Source organism: Notolepis coatsorum (genome assembly GCF_963971535.1).
Source record: "Notolepis coatsorum genome assembly, chromosome: 11".
In the NCBI taxonomy this organism is placed as follows: Eukaryota; Metazoa; Chordata; class Actinopteri; order Aulopiformes; family Paralepididae; genus Notolepis; species Notolepis coatsorum.
This window is the reverse complement of record NC_140175.1, coordinates 89,794,904-89,815,698: the sequence shown is the minus strand read 5'-3', so window position 1 is coordinate 89,815,698 and position 20,795 is coordinate 89,794,904. Positions and strand designations below refer to the sequence as shown.

Genomic DNA, 20,795 nt, shown 5'->3' with positions numbered 1-20,795 from the left:
CCTCCTTTTCTCTCCCTCCCTCCCTCCCTCCCTTTCACTCCCTCCCTCCCTCCCTCCCTTTCACTCTCCCTCCCTCTCCCACGCTTCCTCCCTCCATCCCTCTCTTGTTCCCTACCTTTCTCCCTCCCTCCATCCCTTTCTCTCTCCCTTTCTCCCTCGCTTCCACCCTCTCACCCTTGCTTCCATCCTCCCTCCCTTTCTCCCTCTCGCTTGCTTCCTCCCTTTCTCCCTCCCTTCATCCCTCACTTTCTCCCTCCATCCGTCACTTTCTCCCTCCCTCCCTCACTTTGTCTTTCTCCCTCTCTCCCTCACTTCCACTCTCCCTTTCTCCCCTTCTTGCTCGCTCGCTTCCTCCCTTTCTCCCTCCCTCCATCCCTCACTTTCTCTCTCCCTCCCTCACATTCTCTCTCCCTCACTTCCACTCTCCCTCCCTCCCTCCCTCCCTCCCTCCCTCCCTCCCTCCCTCCCTCCCTCCCTCCCTCCCTCCCTCCCTCCCTTCCTCCCTGACAGCTGACTGAGGATGGAGCCAGTACGTCAGCAGCAGCATCAGGAGGGGCCTCGGCCTCCCCCTCCCTCTCCTCCTCCTCCGCCTCCACCAGCCACCTCCATGAGCCCCAGATCCGACGGGCCCGTAGCCTCAGCTCCCCCACCGTCACCCTGTCCACCCCGCTGGAGGTGAGAGCTAACCCTAGTGTGCACCCATCCACCCATCCACCCACCCACCTATCCTTCCTTCCATCCATCCATCCTTCCTTCCTTCCTTCCTTCCTTTCCCTTCCACCCATCCATTCTTCTATCTATCTATATCTATCTATCTATCTCTCTATCTCTCTATCTTTCTATCTCTCTATCTATCTCTCTATCTCTCTATTTTGTGTATATATTAGGGCTGTCAAAGTTAATGCTTTAACTTTGGAGATTAATTGAAATTATTTAAAGCGTTAAAAACAATTCATCTAGATTAATCTATGGAGTGAAACATTTGTATTTCACAGGAGAGAAACTATTCAAAGAAAGCTTTTAAAATAGTCTTTGAATCTAAATATACTTTCTTTGTGTTGATTTTACATTAATTCCATGATTTTTACTGTAAAACCCAAAAAGAAAAAAAGAAAAAGAAAAAAAAAGATTACATGATTTACTCAATTAAATATATATCTTACAAGCTTCAGTCTTAAGTAGAAAAATGCGATTTTTAATCTAGATTAACTACAGAAAATTGTGAGATTAATTAGTAAAGAAAACTATCTATTGACAGCACTGGTATATATATATAATTTATCTTAACATTATGGGAAATTCAAGAAGATGGATTGGATACCAATTTCCTCTCTGTGCGTTCAGTAGGGAGAGATCCTGCTGCACGCTAGTTTTATGCTAGGCTAGCCATTTCCTATTTGCTTCCAGTCATTGTGCTAAGCTAACCACCGCAGACCAACAGTACTTCTGGCTCGGGTCAGTTGTCCCTACGAACACAATTCGCCGCGTCTTCGCAGATGGGAAGCTGGTGGGGTATATGGGTCCTAGTCGTTGCAATAGCGAACCTCTCTCTCTCTCTCCCTCTCTCTCTCATCATTACCACCTCTATGAAAGTGTTAATCTCACTATTCTTCTCAACATTTTGATGTTTCTCGCTCTCCGCCGTCAGTTTTGAACTCCAGCTCAGCTGGCGGGGCACCAAACGAGCGATGACTAATGCAAATAATCAGTTTAGATAACGATTAGTCACATACCATCAGGCGCAGTTGTTGTCCATCAGTGTGATGATTTCATTGTTGGCTGAATCCAATCTTGGCATTATCTGAAATGTTCCATCTACAGCCGCGTCTTGTTTTGACAGCGACGCCCACACACACGTATATATATATATATATATATATATATATATATATATATATATATATATATATATACACCCACCCCACGACGCATCTCGGGTTATGAGAGTAGTTAAAATAAATTTATTCTGGTAGGAGTCAGTCAGGGGACGTCAATAACACAGAGCCGTCGATAGAGATGGTACACAAAGGCATGAAGATAAAAAAATTATAATCTGATCACATTCACAAAACTAATAGGCAAGGCATCACTGAGATTTACTATACGGCCACTTGTGTAAATGCCCACAATGAGCTGCCAGTAAATTCATCCTCCATTTAAATGGCTCAGCCACCTGTTAACGAATTGTGCAAATCTTTGATCAGTGTCTGTAGGCTGTGTTTTTTGTTGTTTTCAATGATCTTTTTATTGATTATTTTTACAAAAATACATATACATATGTGACTATGATATGTTGAGGTAATATTAATAGTAATGAGAAGAAAATAAGACAAAATAAATAAAAGAAAATAGAATATCTATGTTCACATTAATTCAGTTATTGATCTGTTATTTCAGTATAAGTGATCAAGGCACATCACACTGAGGTTGGTGGAGTGTAGGCTGTGTTTTGAAAGCATTGTGTTGGTGTTTTTCCCACCATAGACTTGCATGGAGTTATGCACGCATGCGTGTGTGAATGAATACTGGCCTATGACTGGTCGAGGGCTGTGATAACTGGATACGCCCCAATTGGAACCTCTGTGGGTCACATGACGGATCAAGGTTCATCAAACCTCCGTGCCGCCAGAAGGGTAAAGAGAGAAGGCACATTAAGGTCTGTGGATTAACAACGTTCAGTCAACATTTGCGGAAGTGGATAAACTCAAAGCCATCAAACTTCTCCGCTGTTGTCAAGGAAACCTTATCGTCTAGATCAGATAATAATCTGTATACCTCAGGAGGAAAAGTCCAGAGCGTTTTGTAGTTCGGAGGTTTCCCCAGTTCATGATGATAATAATAAACTTTATTTGTATAGCACCTTTCATACAATAATTGCAGCCCAAAGTGCTTCACAGCAGTGGTGGCTGGTCCATAGAGGGTGCTAGGGCGTCGCTCCTCCCTGGTGGAAATTGGTTTTGGATTTTATTTTATTATAGTAGATTTCGACCGCAAAAAATATAATAAACATAAATAAATAATAATTACAAATTTTAAGTGTTTGTGTTTAAAATGCACAATAACGTGTAATATATCAAATATAAATCATTGTTTCTGCGTCCTGTTCATCTCTCTCTTCTGGGGTGCTAGAAATATTGCCCCACCGTCAGTGCGCAATGCAGCCAATTGAAAAATGCACAGGGCAACATAAATGCACCTAGCAACAACATTTTGCCAATCAGCGTCTTCAAATGGTTTATTTTATTTAGCGCCCCAAGCAGAGTCATTGTCGAATTGTCTATTCACTCTATTGGCTGAGCGTGGCATTCGTGTGACATCACATCCCGAATCACATCAACCAGGAAATAGCAAGCGCTAATAGTTGTTGTCGTCGTCGGAAATTGATAATAATCACAAGATACATTCAGTGTTGGATCTAACCAAATGGATTTTATATGGACACGTTTATGGAAAGTTCAAGCCCGGACCACAAAGCTTCTCAAAGCGTTAGCGTGACACGCGACTGCTCTTCTAATTCGTACGTGATGTTCTACCGGCAGCAAAAAAAGTGAGTCTCAGCCACAATATATACTGTATAGTTCTGTGTTACTGCGTCTGTTTGACTCTTGTGTTGCGCAAAACGACTTCACGGAAATAAACCCCACGTCATGGAACTTCTCATCGCAAGGTTGGAGTCTTGGCGATGTGTTGAAATCTATCTTGCGTCACACATAGTGATGAGACCGATGTACCAGCTGTGCACGCATCTCGGCTCATGTGCTCTCATGATCATGGTGCGTGCGTGTGTGTGTGTTTGTTTACGCGTGCGTTCCTTTTTGCACGTACAATGGGTTCAACTCGTGGTGGAATTTATATTTACTAAAGTCTTATCTTCCCTGACTCCCTGGGGCCCGATATAATATACTTTAAGTGAATTGTTTGGAAAGGTGGTGTAATGTTGTGATGAATGAGGATCAACACAAACGTTGGCCAATTAGTGGGAATGTAGTGTTCTAAAAACAGCCCTCGTCTCCTGTTGTGTGCTGCTCTTATTGCACTTAATGGAGCGAGCTGAGCTGAGTATGTAACTGTCGAGGGAACTGACCTGGAGGAGGTTTAATTAAGATGTGTCTGTTTGTGTGACTGTGTGCGCACGTGCGCATGCACGCACATGTCTATTCACGTGTGTGCGTGCTAACAAAGCAGCGAGCAAATAAAGGAAGGTGAAATCCTTGCTATAGAACGTGGTAATTAAAAAAATCTCTTAAGCAGGGAGGAGTAGAGGGATGTATAGTAATTAACCAGCCTTATTAAAAATCAAGACATCAGCTAAATGAACAGGACGGTCATTTGTCTTTTTTAAAAGACAACCTCTATTCGGTGGATTAATCAAGTTGTCACGCTTGTTGCTTTGGATCCGGTTGAGATGCTTGGTGACGGTGCGTCTTGGCTCCTTGGCCTTCCCTCAGTGGGATTCTTCTGTGGTTTCAGACGAGGTAATGGAGTTCAGAACGACTGCTCTCTTTCAGTCCTGCTCTTTCCTGCCCCCCCCCTCCTGTTTCCTAACCATGTTAGGGAGAAATGCACTTACTGCAAAAGAAACAGCTCTTTGCAGACTCCTTTCAAGATTCCCACTGGGTTCTGTCTCTCCATTGTTGGGCCATTCTGGTTCAGGGAACCAATAGTCCCCTGGCGACCTTCCTCATCTGTGACCAGGAGCAGATAATAGGGTCATATCAAGAAAGCTTCAAATTTAATTTGTTTTACATTATATGAAAATAAGCCATCACTTGTACAAATCGGGCGGATACTTTTCAATCTGTCTTATGAATCATGCTGATACCACACTACTCATTCCTGAGCAATAGGGTTTCAAAGAAACCAAAGCCATTTCTCTTGATAATGCTTAATGACTACCTTACCCAGAAAGCAATGTAATCCCCCCTCCCCCCTCTCTGACTTGACACCTTCAGTCTGAGAGCAGCCCTGCCTTTGTTAGTCTAATGACTTGTGATCCCGTTCTATCCCCAGGCCATCAGGTTGCTCAATGACTCTATAGACCACCGCAACACTGCCGGGATTCTGAAATCAGGGAGGAGATAGCGGGGGGAGCAAATTAATGAATGTGGATGAGAGCCTTGATGTAAGTGGTTGCAGCTACGGCTGTGGGGGTGCTAGAGACATGATCCAATAGACTTTTATGCGCCTGAGTCTCCTGAACACGGCGCGACCAAGTCCAAATCGATCAGAACTAAATCGGCCGAGCTAAAGTCCCTTTTTCAGCACCTACTCTCCATACGCATGCGCAGATTGCCAACGGAGTCTGAATGGCGCGCGAATGAATGTTGAATGTTCCATCAGAGCGGGGGAGCTTGTGGTGGTAGTGGAGCGGCTATAGACCACTGCACTTAATATAAACATTAGTCTACCTGGAGACTCAATGAGGTAGATGTCGCCATAAGACGTGTCTGGCCATTGAGTGGGATCATTTTTCCATTATCCTGTTCGGCTGAAATGACACTGGCCACCGAAGCTCCCCCCTCTGATGGAACATTCAACATTCATTTGCGTGTCGTCTCCCGCCGTTCAGACTCCGTTGGCAATCTGCGCATGTGTATGGGGAGTAGGTGCTGAAAAAGGGACTTTAGTTCGGCCGATTTAGTTCTGATCGATTTGGACTTTGTCGCGCCGTGTTCAGGAGACTCAGGCGCATAAGATCATGTCTCCAGCACCCCCACAGCCGTAGCTGCAACCACTTACATCAAGGCTCTCATCCACATTCATTAATTTGCTCCCCCCACTATCTCCTCCCTGATTTCAATGTAACGCGAAAGTGCAGTGGTCTATGCCAGCGGTTCTCAACAGGGGTGCCGCAGAGAGCTGCCAGGGGTGCCTTGAGATTAAAAGAAAAAAATACTTTTTCTTTTCTTTTTTTTACGTTCTTTTTGGATTACAGAAAATTATCTGTTGCAGCTGCACTGTTTTCCATGAAAATACCATATTTGGATAAGTTTGACCATTTCTCAAAATCTGAAAATCATTATTTAATAAAACACAGAAAAGGATCACCAAGTTACTCTGGATAAAAAAAAACTTTACAGACAACATTGAGACAAAGCTTCCTGACACATCTCCATCCAAACTCTTGGAAGAACTCATTGAAATCTCATCTGATACCACCTGGAGAGCTCGTTTCAGAGTGTGGTGCTGAGTACCAAGTATCTCATGATGCAGCAGTTAAGGTGTTGATACCATTCAGCACCACATATCTGTGTGAAGCTGGCTTTTCATCCATGACAGCTCTGAAAACAAAATATAGGGCCAAGTTGAACCTTGAGGATGACATGCGTGTTGCCTTGTCAAAGATCTCCCCACGTATTGACCGTATTATTAGCCAGCAGCAGCAGACCTCGCATTGAGCTAGAAATGTCCACTGAGTGAACGAGTGCTTATTGTCTGTATTTATATTTTTTGAGAAATGGTAACTTGGTGATCCTTTTCTCTATTTAAAAAAAATACATGATTTTCTGTTTTTGAGAAATTGTCAAACTTATCCAAATATGCTATTTTTATGGAGAACAGTGCAGCTGCAACAGATAGCACTTTAGTGATCCTTTTCTGTATTTAAAAAAAAATACATGATTTTCAGTTTTTGAGAAATGGTCACACTTATCCAAATATGCTATTTTTATGGAAAGGTGTGCAGCTGCAACAGATAGCACTTTAGTGATAATTTTCTGTAATTTTATTTAAAGAAATATGCTATTTGATTTACTACTACAAGCAGTGTAATGTCAACAGTACTAAGCCATTTAGACCCGAAACACCTGTTAATAATGCATTATATAGCCTGCATATACACACATGTGTTTCCCGGTTTCTTAAATAAACATTATTTTGAAAGCAAGCACTTTTGTCATCATTGTAGCAAAAAAGACAGGACCGGAAAAGTCTTTATCGTATGTAGGGGTGCCCTGGAATATTTTATTGAACACAGGGGTGCCTTGGCAGCAGAAAGGTTGAGAACCCCTGGTCTATGAGACACTAACCCAACGGGATGTTAAATGGCTTTGCTCCCCTTTGCGTAATTAACTCACCGTTCGGGCTTGTCCATATTCTGTCACTAGTGTGGTGGAACCCGGTAGAGGTCAATTATGCGCGTGGTCAGATCTCCGTGGTTGATACAGATTTATTGTGAAAGCGTTGCCAAGAAAATACAAAGGTTTAGGAGTTTGATGGAGGTCTTGCTTCTCTGGTCAGGAGAAAACCAAGATTCTCTCCCAATTATGTGACATTGTGGCTCAGGAGGTAGAGTGGTAGTCTGGTAATCGGAAGGTTCCCGGTTTGATTCCAGCTCCTCCCGGCAGTGTGTCGAAGTGTCTTTGAGCAAGACACTTAAGCCCCGAACTGCTGACATGGTCACCTCTGCGCGGCGTGGCTCGGGAGCTAGAATGGTCGTCTGGTAATTGGAAGGTGCCTCCTGGCAGCATATCAAAGTGTCCTTGAGCAAGACACTTGACCCCTAACTGCTCCTGATGAGCAGGTCGGAACCTTGCATGGTCGCCTCCACTGTCGGTGTGAACGGGTGAATGTGAGGCATAAATTGTAAAGCGCGTTTGGATATAAACGCAGACCATCGAGGTCAGGGGTTCACTTCACTTCTGAATCATCACAAATATTGACAAACTGTCATCATCCATCCCATGAACACGTGTTTGAGAATGAATCCCCTTCTCGCCAGCAAACAAACCGCAGTTTCTGTTTTGACATTATTTTTATCGATTTGGATTGATTGATTGATTGTTTCCGCTGTCCGTCTTGGCTCCAGGGGGCCAACAACATCCAGGTGCGGCGGGCCGTGAAGGACACGCTGTCCAACCCCCAGTCCCCACAGCCGTCCCCCTACAGCTCCCCCAAGACGCAGCACAAGACCCAGCAGAGCTTCCTGCCCCCGGGCTGGGAGATGAGGATAGCCCCCAACGGAAGACCCTTCTTCATCGACCACAACAGCAGGGCCACCACCTGGGTGAGCCGACGTGAGGGAGTAGTTCACCCTTTTTACCATAACCCTTTCACTGTGACAATACAGAATGTTAACCCTTTCACTGCCACACTACAGGAGGTTAACCCTTTCACTACCACACTACAGAAGGTTAACCCTTCCACTACCACATGTGGTAGTGAAAGGGTTCAGTAAGGGTTCTGATAAGGGAAGAAATTCGGGCGTCATAACAGCATGGGGAAGGGGGAGGTGAGGTACAGGTATGGGCAGGGTAACCGTGTAAATAATGTGATTAACTGAATATAGAAATGTGAGAATTTTTGTAAACAAAGGTGCAAATGTACTGGTGTAAAGGTGTTTTTTTACAACTCTTAAAAGTACTATTTAGACTGTATTGTCTAAGGATTGTGAATATCTGGGGCAGTGAGTATCTGGGGCAGTGAGTTCCCTTGGATCTCACGAGAGCTTACAGTGACACCTGGTGGTGTGATGGTGAAGTTAAAACTTCAGGCACTCATTTCACTTGGCACTGGGCAGTGGGCAGGCCCCCCTTCAGAAACCTGTAATAAATCATTGTGAGGAAGCGGTATCGATCGGGGATCCTTTTTAAACTACGCCAGCGTCCTATGGGCCGGGGCGATTGATTCGATTAGAAACGCCAATACAGCTTCTCCTGGAAGAGCAGGGGCTTTGAGTTTGATTGGTCTGGATGAGTTTTTGTACTTTAATCTCTTTCTTTCATCCTAATTGTTTCTCATTGTTCATCTTCTCTGCCATGTCTGCCACCTCTGTTCCATCTCTCCCCTCCCTCTCTTTTCTTCTCTCCCTCCAACTCTTCTCTATCTCCCTCCCTTTCTTCTCTCTTTCTCCCTCCCTCCCTCTTCGCTCTTCTCTCTCTTTCTCCCTCCCTCTCTTCTCCCTCCCTCTCTTCTCTCCCTTCCTCTTTTCTCTCCCTTCCTCTATTCTCTTTCTCCCTCCCTCCCTCTTCTCTCTCTTCCCTCTCTCCTACCTCTCTCTCTCTCTTCTCTACCTCCTTCTCTTCTCTCTACCTCCCTCTCTTCTCTCTCTTTCTCCTTCTCTCTCCCACCCCCTCTTCCTCCCTCCCTCCCTTTCTTCTCTCCCTCATCTCTCTACCTCCCTCCCTCTCTCTCTCTCTTCTCTTCCTTTCTCTCTTCTCTCCCCCTCCCTCATCTATCTCCCTCCCTCGCTCTCCCCCCTTCCTCTCTTCTCTCCTCTACCTCCCTCTATTTCGCCCTCCTTCCCTCTCCCCATCCCCCTTCCTCCCTCCCTCTCTTCTCCCCTCCCTCCCTCATCTCCCTACCCCTGTCTCTCTTCTATCCATCCCCCTCTTCCTCCCTCTTCTATCCCTCTCTCCCTCCCTTTCTTGTCTCTTTCTCCCAATTTCTCTTATCTCTCTTTCTCCCTATCTCTCTCCCTCCCTCCATCTCTCCTCACCCCTCTCTTCCTCCCTCCCTCCCTCATCTCTCTTCCTCCCCTCTCTTCTCTCTCTTCCCCCCTCCCTCATTTATCTTCCTCCCCTCTCTTCTCTCTACCTCCCTCTCTTCTCTCTCCCCCCTCTCTTCCTCCCTACCTCTCTTCTCTCTTCCCCCTCCCTCGTCTCTCTTTCTCCATCCCTCTCTCTCCTTCCCCATCCCCCTCTTCCTCCCTCTCTTCTCTCCCCTCTCCCATCCCTCCCTCATCTCTCTACCCCCCTCTCTCTTCTATCCCTCTCTTTCTCCCTCCTTCTCTTATCTCTCTTTCTCCCTATCTCTCTCCCTCCATCCATCTCTCCCCACCCCCCTCTTCCTCCCTCCCTCCCTCCCTCCCTCATCTCTCTTCCTCCCTCCCTCTCTTCTCTCTCCCCTCTCCTTCCTTCTCTCCCCACCCCCTCTTCCTCCCCCCCTCTCTTCTCTCTTCCTCCCTCCCTCATCTATCTTCCTCCCCTCTCTTCTCTCTCTCCCTCCCTCTCTTCTCTCTCCCCCTCTTCCTCCCTTCCTCTCTTCTCTCTCTTCCCCCCTCCCTTGTCTCTTTCTCCCTCCATTTATTCTTTCTCTCACCACCCCTCTCTTCCTCACCCTCTCTTTTATCCCCTCCCTACCTATTCTCTCTCTTCCTCCTTCTCTCTCGCTCTCCCTCTTCTCTTTCCTCCTCCCTCTATACTCTCTTCCTCCACCCCTCTTCTCTCTCTTCCTCCCTTCCTCTTCTCTCTCCCTCCCTCTCTTCTCTCTCTCCCTCCCCCTCTTATCTCTTCCTCCCTTTCTCTCTTCTCTCTCTCCCTCCCTCTTTTGTATCCCCCTCTCTCCTCTCTTCTCTCCCTCCCTCTCTTGTCTCTTCCTCTCGTCTCTCTCCCTCCCTCCCTCTCTTGTCTCCCCCTCTCTCTCCTCTCTTCTCCCTCCCTCTCTTGTCTCTCCTCTCTTCTCTCTCCCTCCCCCTCTCTCCTCTCTTCTCTCCCTCCCTCTCATCTCTTCCTCTCGTCTCTCTCTCCCTCCCTCTCTTTTCTCCCCCTCTCTCTCCTCTCTTCTCCCTCCCTCTCTTGTCTCCCCCTCCCCCTCTCTCTCTCCTCTCTTCTCTCCCCCTCCCGCTCTCTCTCTCTTCTCTTCTAGGAGGATCCCAGGTTGAAGTATCCAGTTCATCTGAGGGCGAAGAACTCTCTGGACCCTGGTGACCTGGGGCCCCTTCCTGTGAGTCCAGCATGCAGTGCAGTAGAACTCCAGCACACTAGTATAGCATCAGCCCACAAACCACCACTATCATCCACTCTAGACTGCCCCCTAGAGGACCAGGCAGGCACTACTCCACTAGATTACATTCAAATGTGTTGTCATTATGCAGCACAAGTACAGTACAACTAAAATAAGTTTGGCATCCAACAAGAGTGCAAATGTAACAGGAATAGCAATGTACAGGTGATTCAACTGGGTATAAAATACATTAGTACTACTAAGTATAGTGCTAATCAGATGTATATGTACAGAGTTGTAGTATTAATATGTACAGTGATACAGGTATAAAGACACTATGGTAGTAGGTCATACTGGCCAGCAGCGTAACTAGTAAGAGTAGGTAAGGGATATGTATATAGATATAGTATCTACAGATGTGTAAAAAGGATTATATGGAGGTATGTACAGACAGATGTGGATAGATATATATATTATATATATACAGTAAGAATAAATATATATATATAACGAGAACCTATTACCAGGACAAATGCTACAAACTATTTATCAAGTAAATTTAATCTCTGCTATCTCAGATTTATAAGCTCTTTACCGAGAGGCTCAAACGAGGAAGGGAATTTATTGAACCTGTTGCACAATCGCCTGACAACTGCCCACAACGTGCCCTTATGACGGCTGTGGTTGTTGCCTGGTCATTTAGAGGTTGACACGGATCAAGTGCTTGGTGATTAAGACGGCCACCTCATCCTCTTTTTGATTTTAGGAGTGTGGGAATGTAGCACTGTGTCCGGGCTGAGGAGAGGATGTGGTCAGACTGTATAAGAGGCAATGTGGCTTTCATTTAGGGGGCAGAGAGAGGGAGAGGGAGGGCGTTGGAGCTTCCTCTGCTAGATCTTAATTAGTACTACCGCCAAGGGGGGTATTCAACTTTCTTAACGAGTAGCCTGACCCTTAACGGAACTGTGTGTTAAATGATAAAACACTTGGTGGCTTCGCAGTTCTCACAGGCTTGCGTGATGTGTGTATGTGTGTGTGTGTGTGTGTGTGTGTTCTCTTTCTCTCTTTATTTCTCGTTCTTCATTCGGGGGGATCTTGTGTGCGCTCCCTCTACTACACCTGGCCATGTCTGTGTGACAGAACCTGCCAGAGGAGGTTGGTTGATGCCTCCCTCCCTCTGCCTGCCTACCTGTCTGGTCTGGTCTGGTCTGGTCTCATGCCTGTGGACAGCCTTGCACTCTTTCTTTATCGTGAACCGGCGCATGGATGGACTGTGTCTCGCCCTCCTCCACCTCTTCGTCTCGACGCTCTCTCCCCCTCGTCCTCCTCTTTGTGCTCCTCCCTTCCTCCTCTCTTGTTATCTTGTCCGAGGTCCTCTCCCCACAACCTCCTCCCAGGACCCCTAGTCTGCACAGTCTCTTATGTATCTGTCCCAGTGTCTTGAGAGACAGTCAGGGTCTAGTGTCCCAGTGTCTTGAGAGACAGTCAGGGTCTAGTGTCCCAGTGTCTTGAGAGACGGTCAGGGTCTAGTGTCCCAGTGTCTTGAGAGACGGTCAGGGTCTAGTGTCCCAGTGTCTTGAGAGACAGTCAGGGTCTAGTGTCCCAGTGTCTTGAGAGACGGTCAGGGTCTAGTGTCCCAGTGTCTTGAGAGACAGTCGGGGTCTAGTGTCCCAGTGTCTTGAGAGACAGACAGTCAGGGTCTAGTGTCCCAGTGTCTTGAGAGACAGTCAGGGTCTAGTGTCCCAGTGTCTTGAGACAGTCAGGGTCTAGTGTCCCAGTGTCTTGAGAGACAGACAGTCAGGGTCTAGTGTCCCAGTGTCTTGAGAGACAGTCAGGGTCTAGTGTCCCAGTGTCTTGAGACAGTCAGGGTCTAGTGTCCCAGTGTCTTGAGAGACAGACAGTCAGGGTCTAGTGCAGGGCTATTCAACTAAATTGTTCAGGGGGCCACATTGTCAGAAACCCAAGGGGCCAGGGGCCGGACTGCCACGGCGCCTCCCCGTGCTATGAATATATGTACACTTGACACAACACGCAACCACATTTTCACAACTTTTATTTAACTACATTGCAAAAGTAGTATACTTTTCAAAAAAAGTGCTTCATTTATGTGCCACATCTGCAACATCTCCTGCAAAAAGTGCTTCATTTATGACTGCAACATCTCCTCTTCAACATTTCAATATAAAAATAAAATAAAAAACAAACAAGTGCATGATGTGCATCTGAACATTCTAACATCAACACTTGAACAAAAAACACATTTATAGTGCAGCTGAGCTTATGAAAAAGTGCTTCATGTCTGTGCAACAACAGTAAATCACAGCATCTTATTAGCACTTATTGTCCACTCTTAACTCTCAAACATCAGGGGGGGGGGGGGGGGTGGGGGGGCAGACAGGCCTAGCCTACATATACACATCTAATGAGAGAGATTGCACTTCTTTGACTGGGCAATGGCAAGAGGGTTCATAGGAAGTGAGGGCTACCCGCAAACAGTGATGCAAAAAAAATATATATATATATTTTTTTATTATCATGTAATCTTCCGCGGGCCGGTCCAAATTGCCTGGCGGGCCGGATCTGGCCCGCGGGCCGCCAGTTGAATAGCCCTGGTCTAGTGTCCCAGTGTCTTGAGAGACAGACCGTCAGGGTCTAGTGTCCCAGTGTCTTGAGAGACAGACAGGGTCTAGTGTCCCAGTGTCTTGAGAGACAGTCAGGGTCTAGTGTCCCAGTGTCTTGAGAGACAGACAGGGTCTAGTGTCCCAGTGTCTTGAGAGACAGACAGAGTCTAGTGTCCCAGTGTCTTGAGAGACAGTCAGGGTCTAGTGTCCCAGTGTCTTGAGAGACAGTCAGGGTCTAGTGTCCCAGTGTCTTGAGAGACAGTCAGGGTCTAGTGTCCCAGTGTCTTGAGAGACAGACAGTCAGGGTCTAGTGTCTTGAGAGACAGTCAGGGTCTAGTGTCCCAGTGTCTTGAGAGACAGACAGGGTCTAGTGTCTCAGTGTCTTGAGAGACAGACAGTCAGGGTCTAGTGTCCCAGTGTCTTGAGAGACAGTCAGGGTCTAGTGTCTTGAGAGACAGACAGTCAGGGTCTAGTGTATTTGAAATTGAAATGTATTTGAAGGATAAACCCCTTGAGATATGCTATCTCGTTTTCGAGGGGTCCTTAAATCTTGTTCCAGTGTCTTGAGAGACAGACGGGGGGGGGGGGGGGGGGGTGTAAGGGAGAGAGAGAAAGGAGAGAGGGTAAGTAAGAAGGAGAGAGAGAGGGAGAGGGGGGGGGTGGAGATTGAAGGGAAAGCGAGCCAGTTGTATGTAGGAGTGAGCAGCTGGCTGATGTGCTGCATGTTGATAGCTTCTCTGTCTCCTCCTTGTGCTCCTTACAGTCTACAAACACACCACCCCTTGTTTGACAGTTTGTCAGACCCGGTCCCGCTACTCTCTCTCTTTCTCCAAGTGTTCTAACTGCCTGACTGCCGGTGCTGTACAGTACGAAGTGTGTGTGTGTGTGTGTGTGTGTGTGTGTGTGTGACACTGTCCTGTGTCCATGGCGGTGTTACTGGCGGTGGTGGTGGTGGTCTTGGTGAAGCCCGTGCACGTCATGGTTGTGTCCCTGCTGTGCCACTGTGTGTGAGACCTGGCTCAAATAGGAGAGAAAATCCGCCCACTTCTCTTGTCATGGTTTGATTCGGTCTGCCTGAAATCTTAGATTTTTATTTTATTTTAACTCTTTCACTGCCACGCGACATAAGGATGCGGAGCTAATGATGCTAATCATGGAGCATCGCCGTCGGTTGTGTGATAGTAAAGGGCTAACCTTCTGTATTGTCACAGTGAAAGGATTAACCGGCTGTCGTCGTGTGGCAGTGAAAGGGTTAATGGTCAGGCAAGCTCAATCAAGCATGAATCAACATTGTGGATGGATTTGAACTACAATTTGAGCATGGCCTGGTTGCGTGTATACTTTCGACAACAAATGTTTGTTTCCGCGTTCGAGTTTTGCGCTCTGATTGGCCAGGTCATGTGACATGTGCGCCAATCGTGGGACAGCAAGTTCTGCGCCTATTTCCGGGTTTAACAGCCTGCAAACTACCTGGCGTTCTATCGCCATGCTCTAAGACAAACTCTAACCTTAACCAACTTCGAAAGAGTGCCTAAGCTTAACCGTCGAAAGAAGGGCAGGCGTTCTATCGCCATGCTCTAAGACAAACTCTAACCTTAACCAACTTCTAAAGAGCGCCTAAGCTTAACCAGTGTAGAAACTTGCGGTCCCACGATTGGCGCACATGTCACATGACCAGAAACGCGCGTGGCCAATCAGAGACGCGGAAACAAACATTTGTTGTCAAAAGTATTCAGGCGGCCTGGTTACTACTAGTGCTGTCTGGGTGGAGGTTTAAGAGGTCTCACTCTCTCTCTCTCTCTCTCTCTCTCTCTCTCGTGTGTTTCTGTAGCCTGGATGGGAGGAGCGAGTGCACGCAGACGGACGCACCTTCTACATTGACCACAGTAAGGCTCTCTCTCTCTCTCTCTCTCGCTCTCTCGGATCAATAATTAGTGATGCATGATATATCGGCCGCCGATATAATATCGGCCGATATGGCAGTTTTTTTTACACATCGGTATCGGTCCGATATCAAGATGGGGCCGATATGGGCTGATATATAAAAAAAATAAAATCTTTTTTAATCTTTTATTTTTATTTTTTTAAACTTTGACCAGTCAGCTGGTTCTTTTCGCGTTTATCGCTTTTTCTGGTCAAGTATGACCGACAGAAACAGGTTGAATGGGGTATAGATGGGGGGAAAGACACTCTGAGAAAATACGGCAAGTCCGGGAGTCGAACTCGTGTACCCCAGATCCGTGACGCGCACGGTTGTCCCCGACGCCGAAATAGCGTTCGAGGTACGCGGTGAGCTACTGGAGCTCCCCTTTTATTTTTATTTTTACATGTTTTGGCCTTAAATAGTTTTCAAATATCATGTCATTTCTGAAAATAAGTTACAAAAGTCAAAAAAGTATGCGTTTTGGAAAATAGCTCTTTATTTGATTATCATAAAGTGTTTTCTATACAGAGATATCGACATCGGTAAATATCGGTATCGGCCAGAACAGCAATATTAATATCGGTTATCGGTATCGGCCACAATTTTCACATCGGTGCATCACTATCAATAATGCTCTGCTGCGTATGTTAACTTGGCCACAGATCAGGTTTGCTCGACGTTCATTAGAGTTCAGGAACTCAATGGTGGGCTCGGGTTACTGCTGAGCGGGCACCTGGCGTAGTGGAGCTGTGTGTTTACTTCACGACACACGTGTCTCTGAGGTGTGGCGGGATTAAGATGAGATTCCTTTATTGATCCCCTTGGGGAAATTCAGTATCGTAGCAGCATGGGGGAGGGGGGGGGGGGGTACAGGTAGTAGTAGAAGACCTACAGGTCACAGAATTATAGTACAGTGGAGAAGTAAAAATTCAAATAGAATAAAAAGGCAGTGTAAACAATATAATTAACTCTGGACATGCGCACAACAGCAACAAGGTGCGAGATGTTATTTTGCCCTAAATAAATATAGTTACAAAAAAACGAAATGCTAAATATATGCAATATATAATCTTATAATCCAATACTCTAAATCTAATCTAATATATAATCTAAATATATTCAATATATAATCTAATAGTCTAAATCTAATATATAATCTATACATGCAAAAATGCTAAATCGGATGGCCGGGTGCGATTGGAGAGACGGCAGAAGATGTAGGCAAAGATACTTCACTTTTGACGGGTGACAAAACATCCCCCTCATAGGAACGCTTTTTAGAAGTTATTTCATTCAAAGCCATTAGATGGTTAATCAAGGAAGTTAATTTCAAAGATGAAAATCCGAACGACAAAGAAATCACTGAGAAGCTAAGTCTCGTCAAATTATGGTTTCAATTTACACTTGATTGTTTGAATCAAGAGTTGATTGATCCCTGAACCCTGTGTGTTCTTGTACGTCTAAGCCATGTTGTATTTGTTCCTTTCAGACACTAAGAACACGCAGTGGGAAGATCCTCGTCTGCAGAGTCCGGCCATCACAGGACCTGTAAGTAATGTTAGCCCATCACAGGACCTGTAGGTAATGTTAGCCCATCACAGGACCTGTAGGTAATGTTAGTCCTATGTCGCCCATCACAGGACCTGTAGGTAATGTTAGTCCTATGTCGCCCATCACAGGACCTGTAGGTAATGTTAGTCCTATGTCACCTGTAAGTAATGTTAGCCCTACTGTATGTCGCCCATCACAGGACCTGTAGGTAATGTGATTGTTTTTGCTGCCAAGGATGTGGCTAACGTTGTTGATTTGCCCGGGTTTCACTTTTTGTGCATGTGTAACATAGCTGACTTGCTGCATTTGTCTTGAGTTATTATGAAATGTGATTTAGCAATGAAGACGAGCACTTCTCCTTGTCGTTAACGTCAATTATGTTTAGCCTACTTCACACTTTATTGGTGTGGAATCAGCTTCTTTTAGTGGTCAAATGTTAGGGTATTAATAACTCTGTTATCGGGTTCCTAAATGTTACCTTTGAGCTCTAATTAAAACGGCATTCGCCGCTTCTCTGTTTACTAACGGATCAATGTCGTGCACCCCTGTTAGCCTTCCCCGTCCTCCGCCTCTCGCCCTCCGACCTATGGAGACGACTCTCGTCACTACGGTGTTGCTACATGGAAACTGTCTGTTTAACACAACAGTGTTATCTGTCGCACACCGTCGCCACTCTTGCCGTATGTCATCACTTCTGGTTTTCCTCACAACAAAGATAGGTCACTTAACATGCCACTTAACATGCCCGACACGGTCACGTCGGTCCACTGTGCCACTTCAGAGATACAATTTAGTAGGGATGTCCGATATTATCGGCCTACCGATATTATCGGCCGATATTGGCATTGAAATGTGATATCGGTTAAAAAAAAATATATATATATATATATATATAGATATGTAATGTTAATTACCTGAAATTATTCAGTTTTGGGGGGGGGGGGGGAAACCCTGCATATATCGGTATCGGTTGATATCGGTATCGGAAATTAAGAGTTGGACAATATCGGTATATCGGTATCAGTAAAAAAGCCAATATCGACTGATGTGGAGTTCGTTCCACCATCGTGCAGCGAGGCCTGAGAATAGCCTGCTTGGTTTTGATGACCCCCCAGGAGCTCGGTACACTCTGGGCCCATACCTTGGGTTTTTTTGATGACCCCCTAGGACAGGGGTGGCCAACCAGTCAGAGACTAAGAGCCACAAAAAAATGACTGTGGTACCACAAAGAGCCACACCATATACCAGCGTTTCTCAACCTTTTTTTTCAGTCACGGCACCCTTCATGTGTTTATAGGTCTCACCCTCTGGCCTCTGAAGTTGCTAATGTCTTTTTTATTTGGGCCTCACAGGGTTAAAAGTACCCTGTGAGACCCACGGTTGCAAAATTACAAAATCACTTTTAGCCATTTAAAAAAATGTTTATTTAAAAAATGTTAAAGGGGAACTATTTTACTATTTCTTTCACTATTTGGGCACTTTTACACAATTCCTGTGAGTCTATGGAACACCTAGGTTTTTTTCAAAAAAAATGTATTGTTTTGTATTTCTAATCAAGTACTAAAAACCGCATTTTTCTACCTCAAGATCTTAAGCCGTTTTGAGGCTGGGCTCCAACCACTGTGTGACCTGGTGCCAACTGCCACATCAACTGCCACATTATTATGCAGCTGAGAAATCTCTGACATCACAGATATGCACATTTTCAGATGACTCAGTTCAGTGAGGGTGAATATTGTGAGAGGAGAATTGGAAGAATTCGCCAATATGAGAATTAGAGACATATATCCTATTAATATAAGTCCACATAGCTAAGAAACAATGGTAAACACTGAAAAAAGCCATTTATAAGATAGTTCCCCTTTAAGCACATGTATTGGTCCTGTTGTTCAGCCTCACAATGCTATTTGATAGTAAATGTGTTTATATGTCCCACCCTCTGGCCTCTGAAGTTGCTAATTTCTTTTTAATTTGGGCCTCACAGGGTTAACCTCTTAAGCCCGAGATATACAGTAAAAGTGTATATTTTCAGCATTATGTTTGTTTACCAATTATTTTAACTGTTATTAGTGAAATATAAGATTATAGAAATCTCAGGGCATTGAGTCGGAAACCGGTGCATATTGACAGGAGGAAGTGGCACAGCCAAAAGTGAGTGTAGTCTTTTGAAGGAAGAGACTCAGGGCTTTCAAATTTCGAAAAACTACCCTACCCAGCTCACACCAGCCCCTGTCAATCATCTGACTTCTGGATTTACTTTTTAATTTCTCATATTTTTTGGGATTATCTCCCACAAACCTGAACGTTATTGCCATAAAACAGAACGCAGTTTCTCTACCTTTCTGTGAACGTCTTGCAAAAAACGGTGTTGCAATATGATGAAAAATGGTGGAGAAATTTACATTATAAAAAAGATGGCAGAATTCAGTACTGTATCTACAAAACCTTCTGTTTAATCATCTTCCCTTTATTCATTTGCTTAGATTTTTCAGGTCTGGTCAATTTTAGCATGGTGTTATTTACAGTCAAAGATAATTTTTTTTTTAAATAGAATTGATATTCTCCTTTGGTTCATTACAATTTACTCAAGCCTAGTAACAGACACACTATTTCTGACACTGATCCATATATGTCCCTAGATTCAGATACCAAGAACATGCAAATGGACCATTTAAAAAAAAATTGTAAATGTTTATTCTACGTCCTTATGGAATGAGTGACATAAAAAAAAAAAAAAAGTAAAAAAAAGTAAAAAAAAAAAAAAAAAATTATGGATGGAAGAGCCGCACATTGACGGGCAAAGAGCCGCATGCGGCTCGCGAGCCGCGGGTTGGCCACCCCTGCCCTAGGAGCTCGATACACTCTGGTCCCATACCTTGGGTTTTGATGACCCCCCAGGAGCTCGGTACACTCTGGGCCCATACCTTGGGTTTTGATGACCCCCCAGGAGCTCGGTACACTCTGGGCCCATACCTTGGTTTTTTTTGATGACCCCCTAGGAGCTCGATACACTCTGGTCCCATACCTTGGGTTTTGATGACCCCCCAGGAGCTCGGTACACTCCGGTCCCATACCTTTGGTTTTGATGACCCCCCAGGAGCTCGGTACACTCTGGGCCCATACCTTGGGTTTTGATGACCCCCCAGGAGCTCGGTACACTCTGGTCCCATACCTTGGGTTTTGATGACCCCCCAGGAGCTCGGTACACTCTGGGCCCATACCTTGGGTTTTGATGACCCCCCAGGAGCTCGGTACACTCTGGGCCCATACCTTGGGTTTTGATGACCCCCCAGGAGCTCGGTACACTCTGGGCCCATACCTTGGGTTTTGATGACCCCCCAGGAGCTCGGTACACTCTGGGCCCATACCTTGGGTTTTGATGACCCCCCAGGAGCTCGGTACACTCTGGGCCCATACCTTTTCCTCAACGTATGCAGATTGTAATAGTCACAGTTCTGTAACGTCCACTGTGTTAATAATGATCCACGTTCTGATGAGGAGATGGCTGAGTGTTGTGTTTTTTCTTTGTTCCCTGTGCAGGCTGTACCCTACTCCAGAGAGTTCAAGCAGAAGTACGACTACTTCAGGAAGAAATTGAAGAAGCCGGTAAGGGATATTATTAAGCTTTAGTTCTAGTTTCCACATTTTTGTTTTATGGAATTATTTCATTCAAAACCTTTATCAACTCATGAGACACTGAGGTTAACTTAATTTACAGTGATTACGAACAAAACATTTAAATCAGCTAAGACGGTTACTTTTAAATGCAGCAAAGAGACCATACTTTTAAATGCAGCAAAAGAAGGAAGAACCTTCAGCTTCAGAGATGAAACTGATTTTAGATTTTAGTATTTAATGCAGCCCCATTTAATGAATAATACACATTTTCAATCTTTTAACCTTTCAATCTTAAGGAAGAACCTTCAGCTTCAGAGTCAGTTGGAGGGCATTCCAGTTGTTGGAAGCAACAAAGGAAAAAGCAGTTTTTCCTAGTTCAGAGCAAACTGGAGGAACCCTAAGAACCAGCCAGTCATTTT

At 45.3% G+C, this 20,795-nt stretch overlaps 1 protein-coding gene across 6 annotated transcripts in view; it reads left to right on the top strand.

Moving 5' to 3' along the window:
- The window catches only part of nedd4l (NEDD4 like E3 ubiquitin protein ligase), a gene marked incomplete at its 5' end in the record, with an annotated part of 127,999 nt that overhangs the window by 89,585 nt on the left and 17,619 nt on the right, over positions 1–20,795 (top strand). For 5 of the 6 annotated variants that reach the window (XM_084325239.1, XM_084325238.1, XM_084325236.1 and 2 more), the window contains 6 exons: positions 511–675; positions 7,808–8,005; positions 10,585–10,662; positions 15,115–15,169; positions 16,697–16,755; positions 20,299–20,364. In XM_084325239.1, coding sequence (XP_084181365.1) covers positions 511–675; positions 7,808–8,005; positions 10,585–10,662; positions 15,115–15,169; positions 16,697–16,755; positions 20,299–20,364 — 621 coding nt within the window. The remainder of the gene's footprint in view (positions 1–510; positions 676–7,807; positions 8,006–10,584; positions 10,663–15,114; positions 15,170–16,696; positions 16,756–20,298; positions 20,365–20,795) is intronic. The other variant, XM_084325237.1, reaches the window with a different exon arrangement.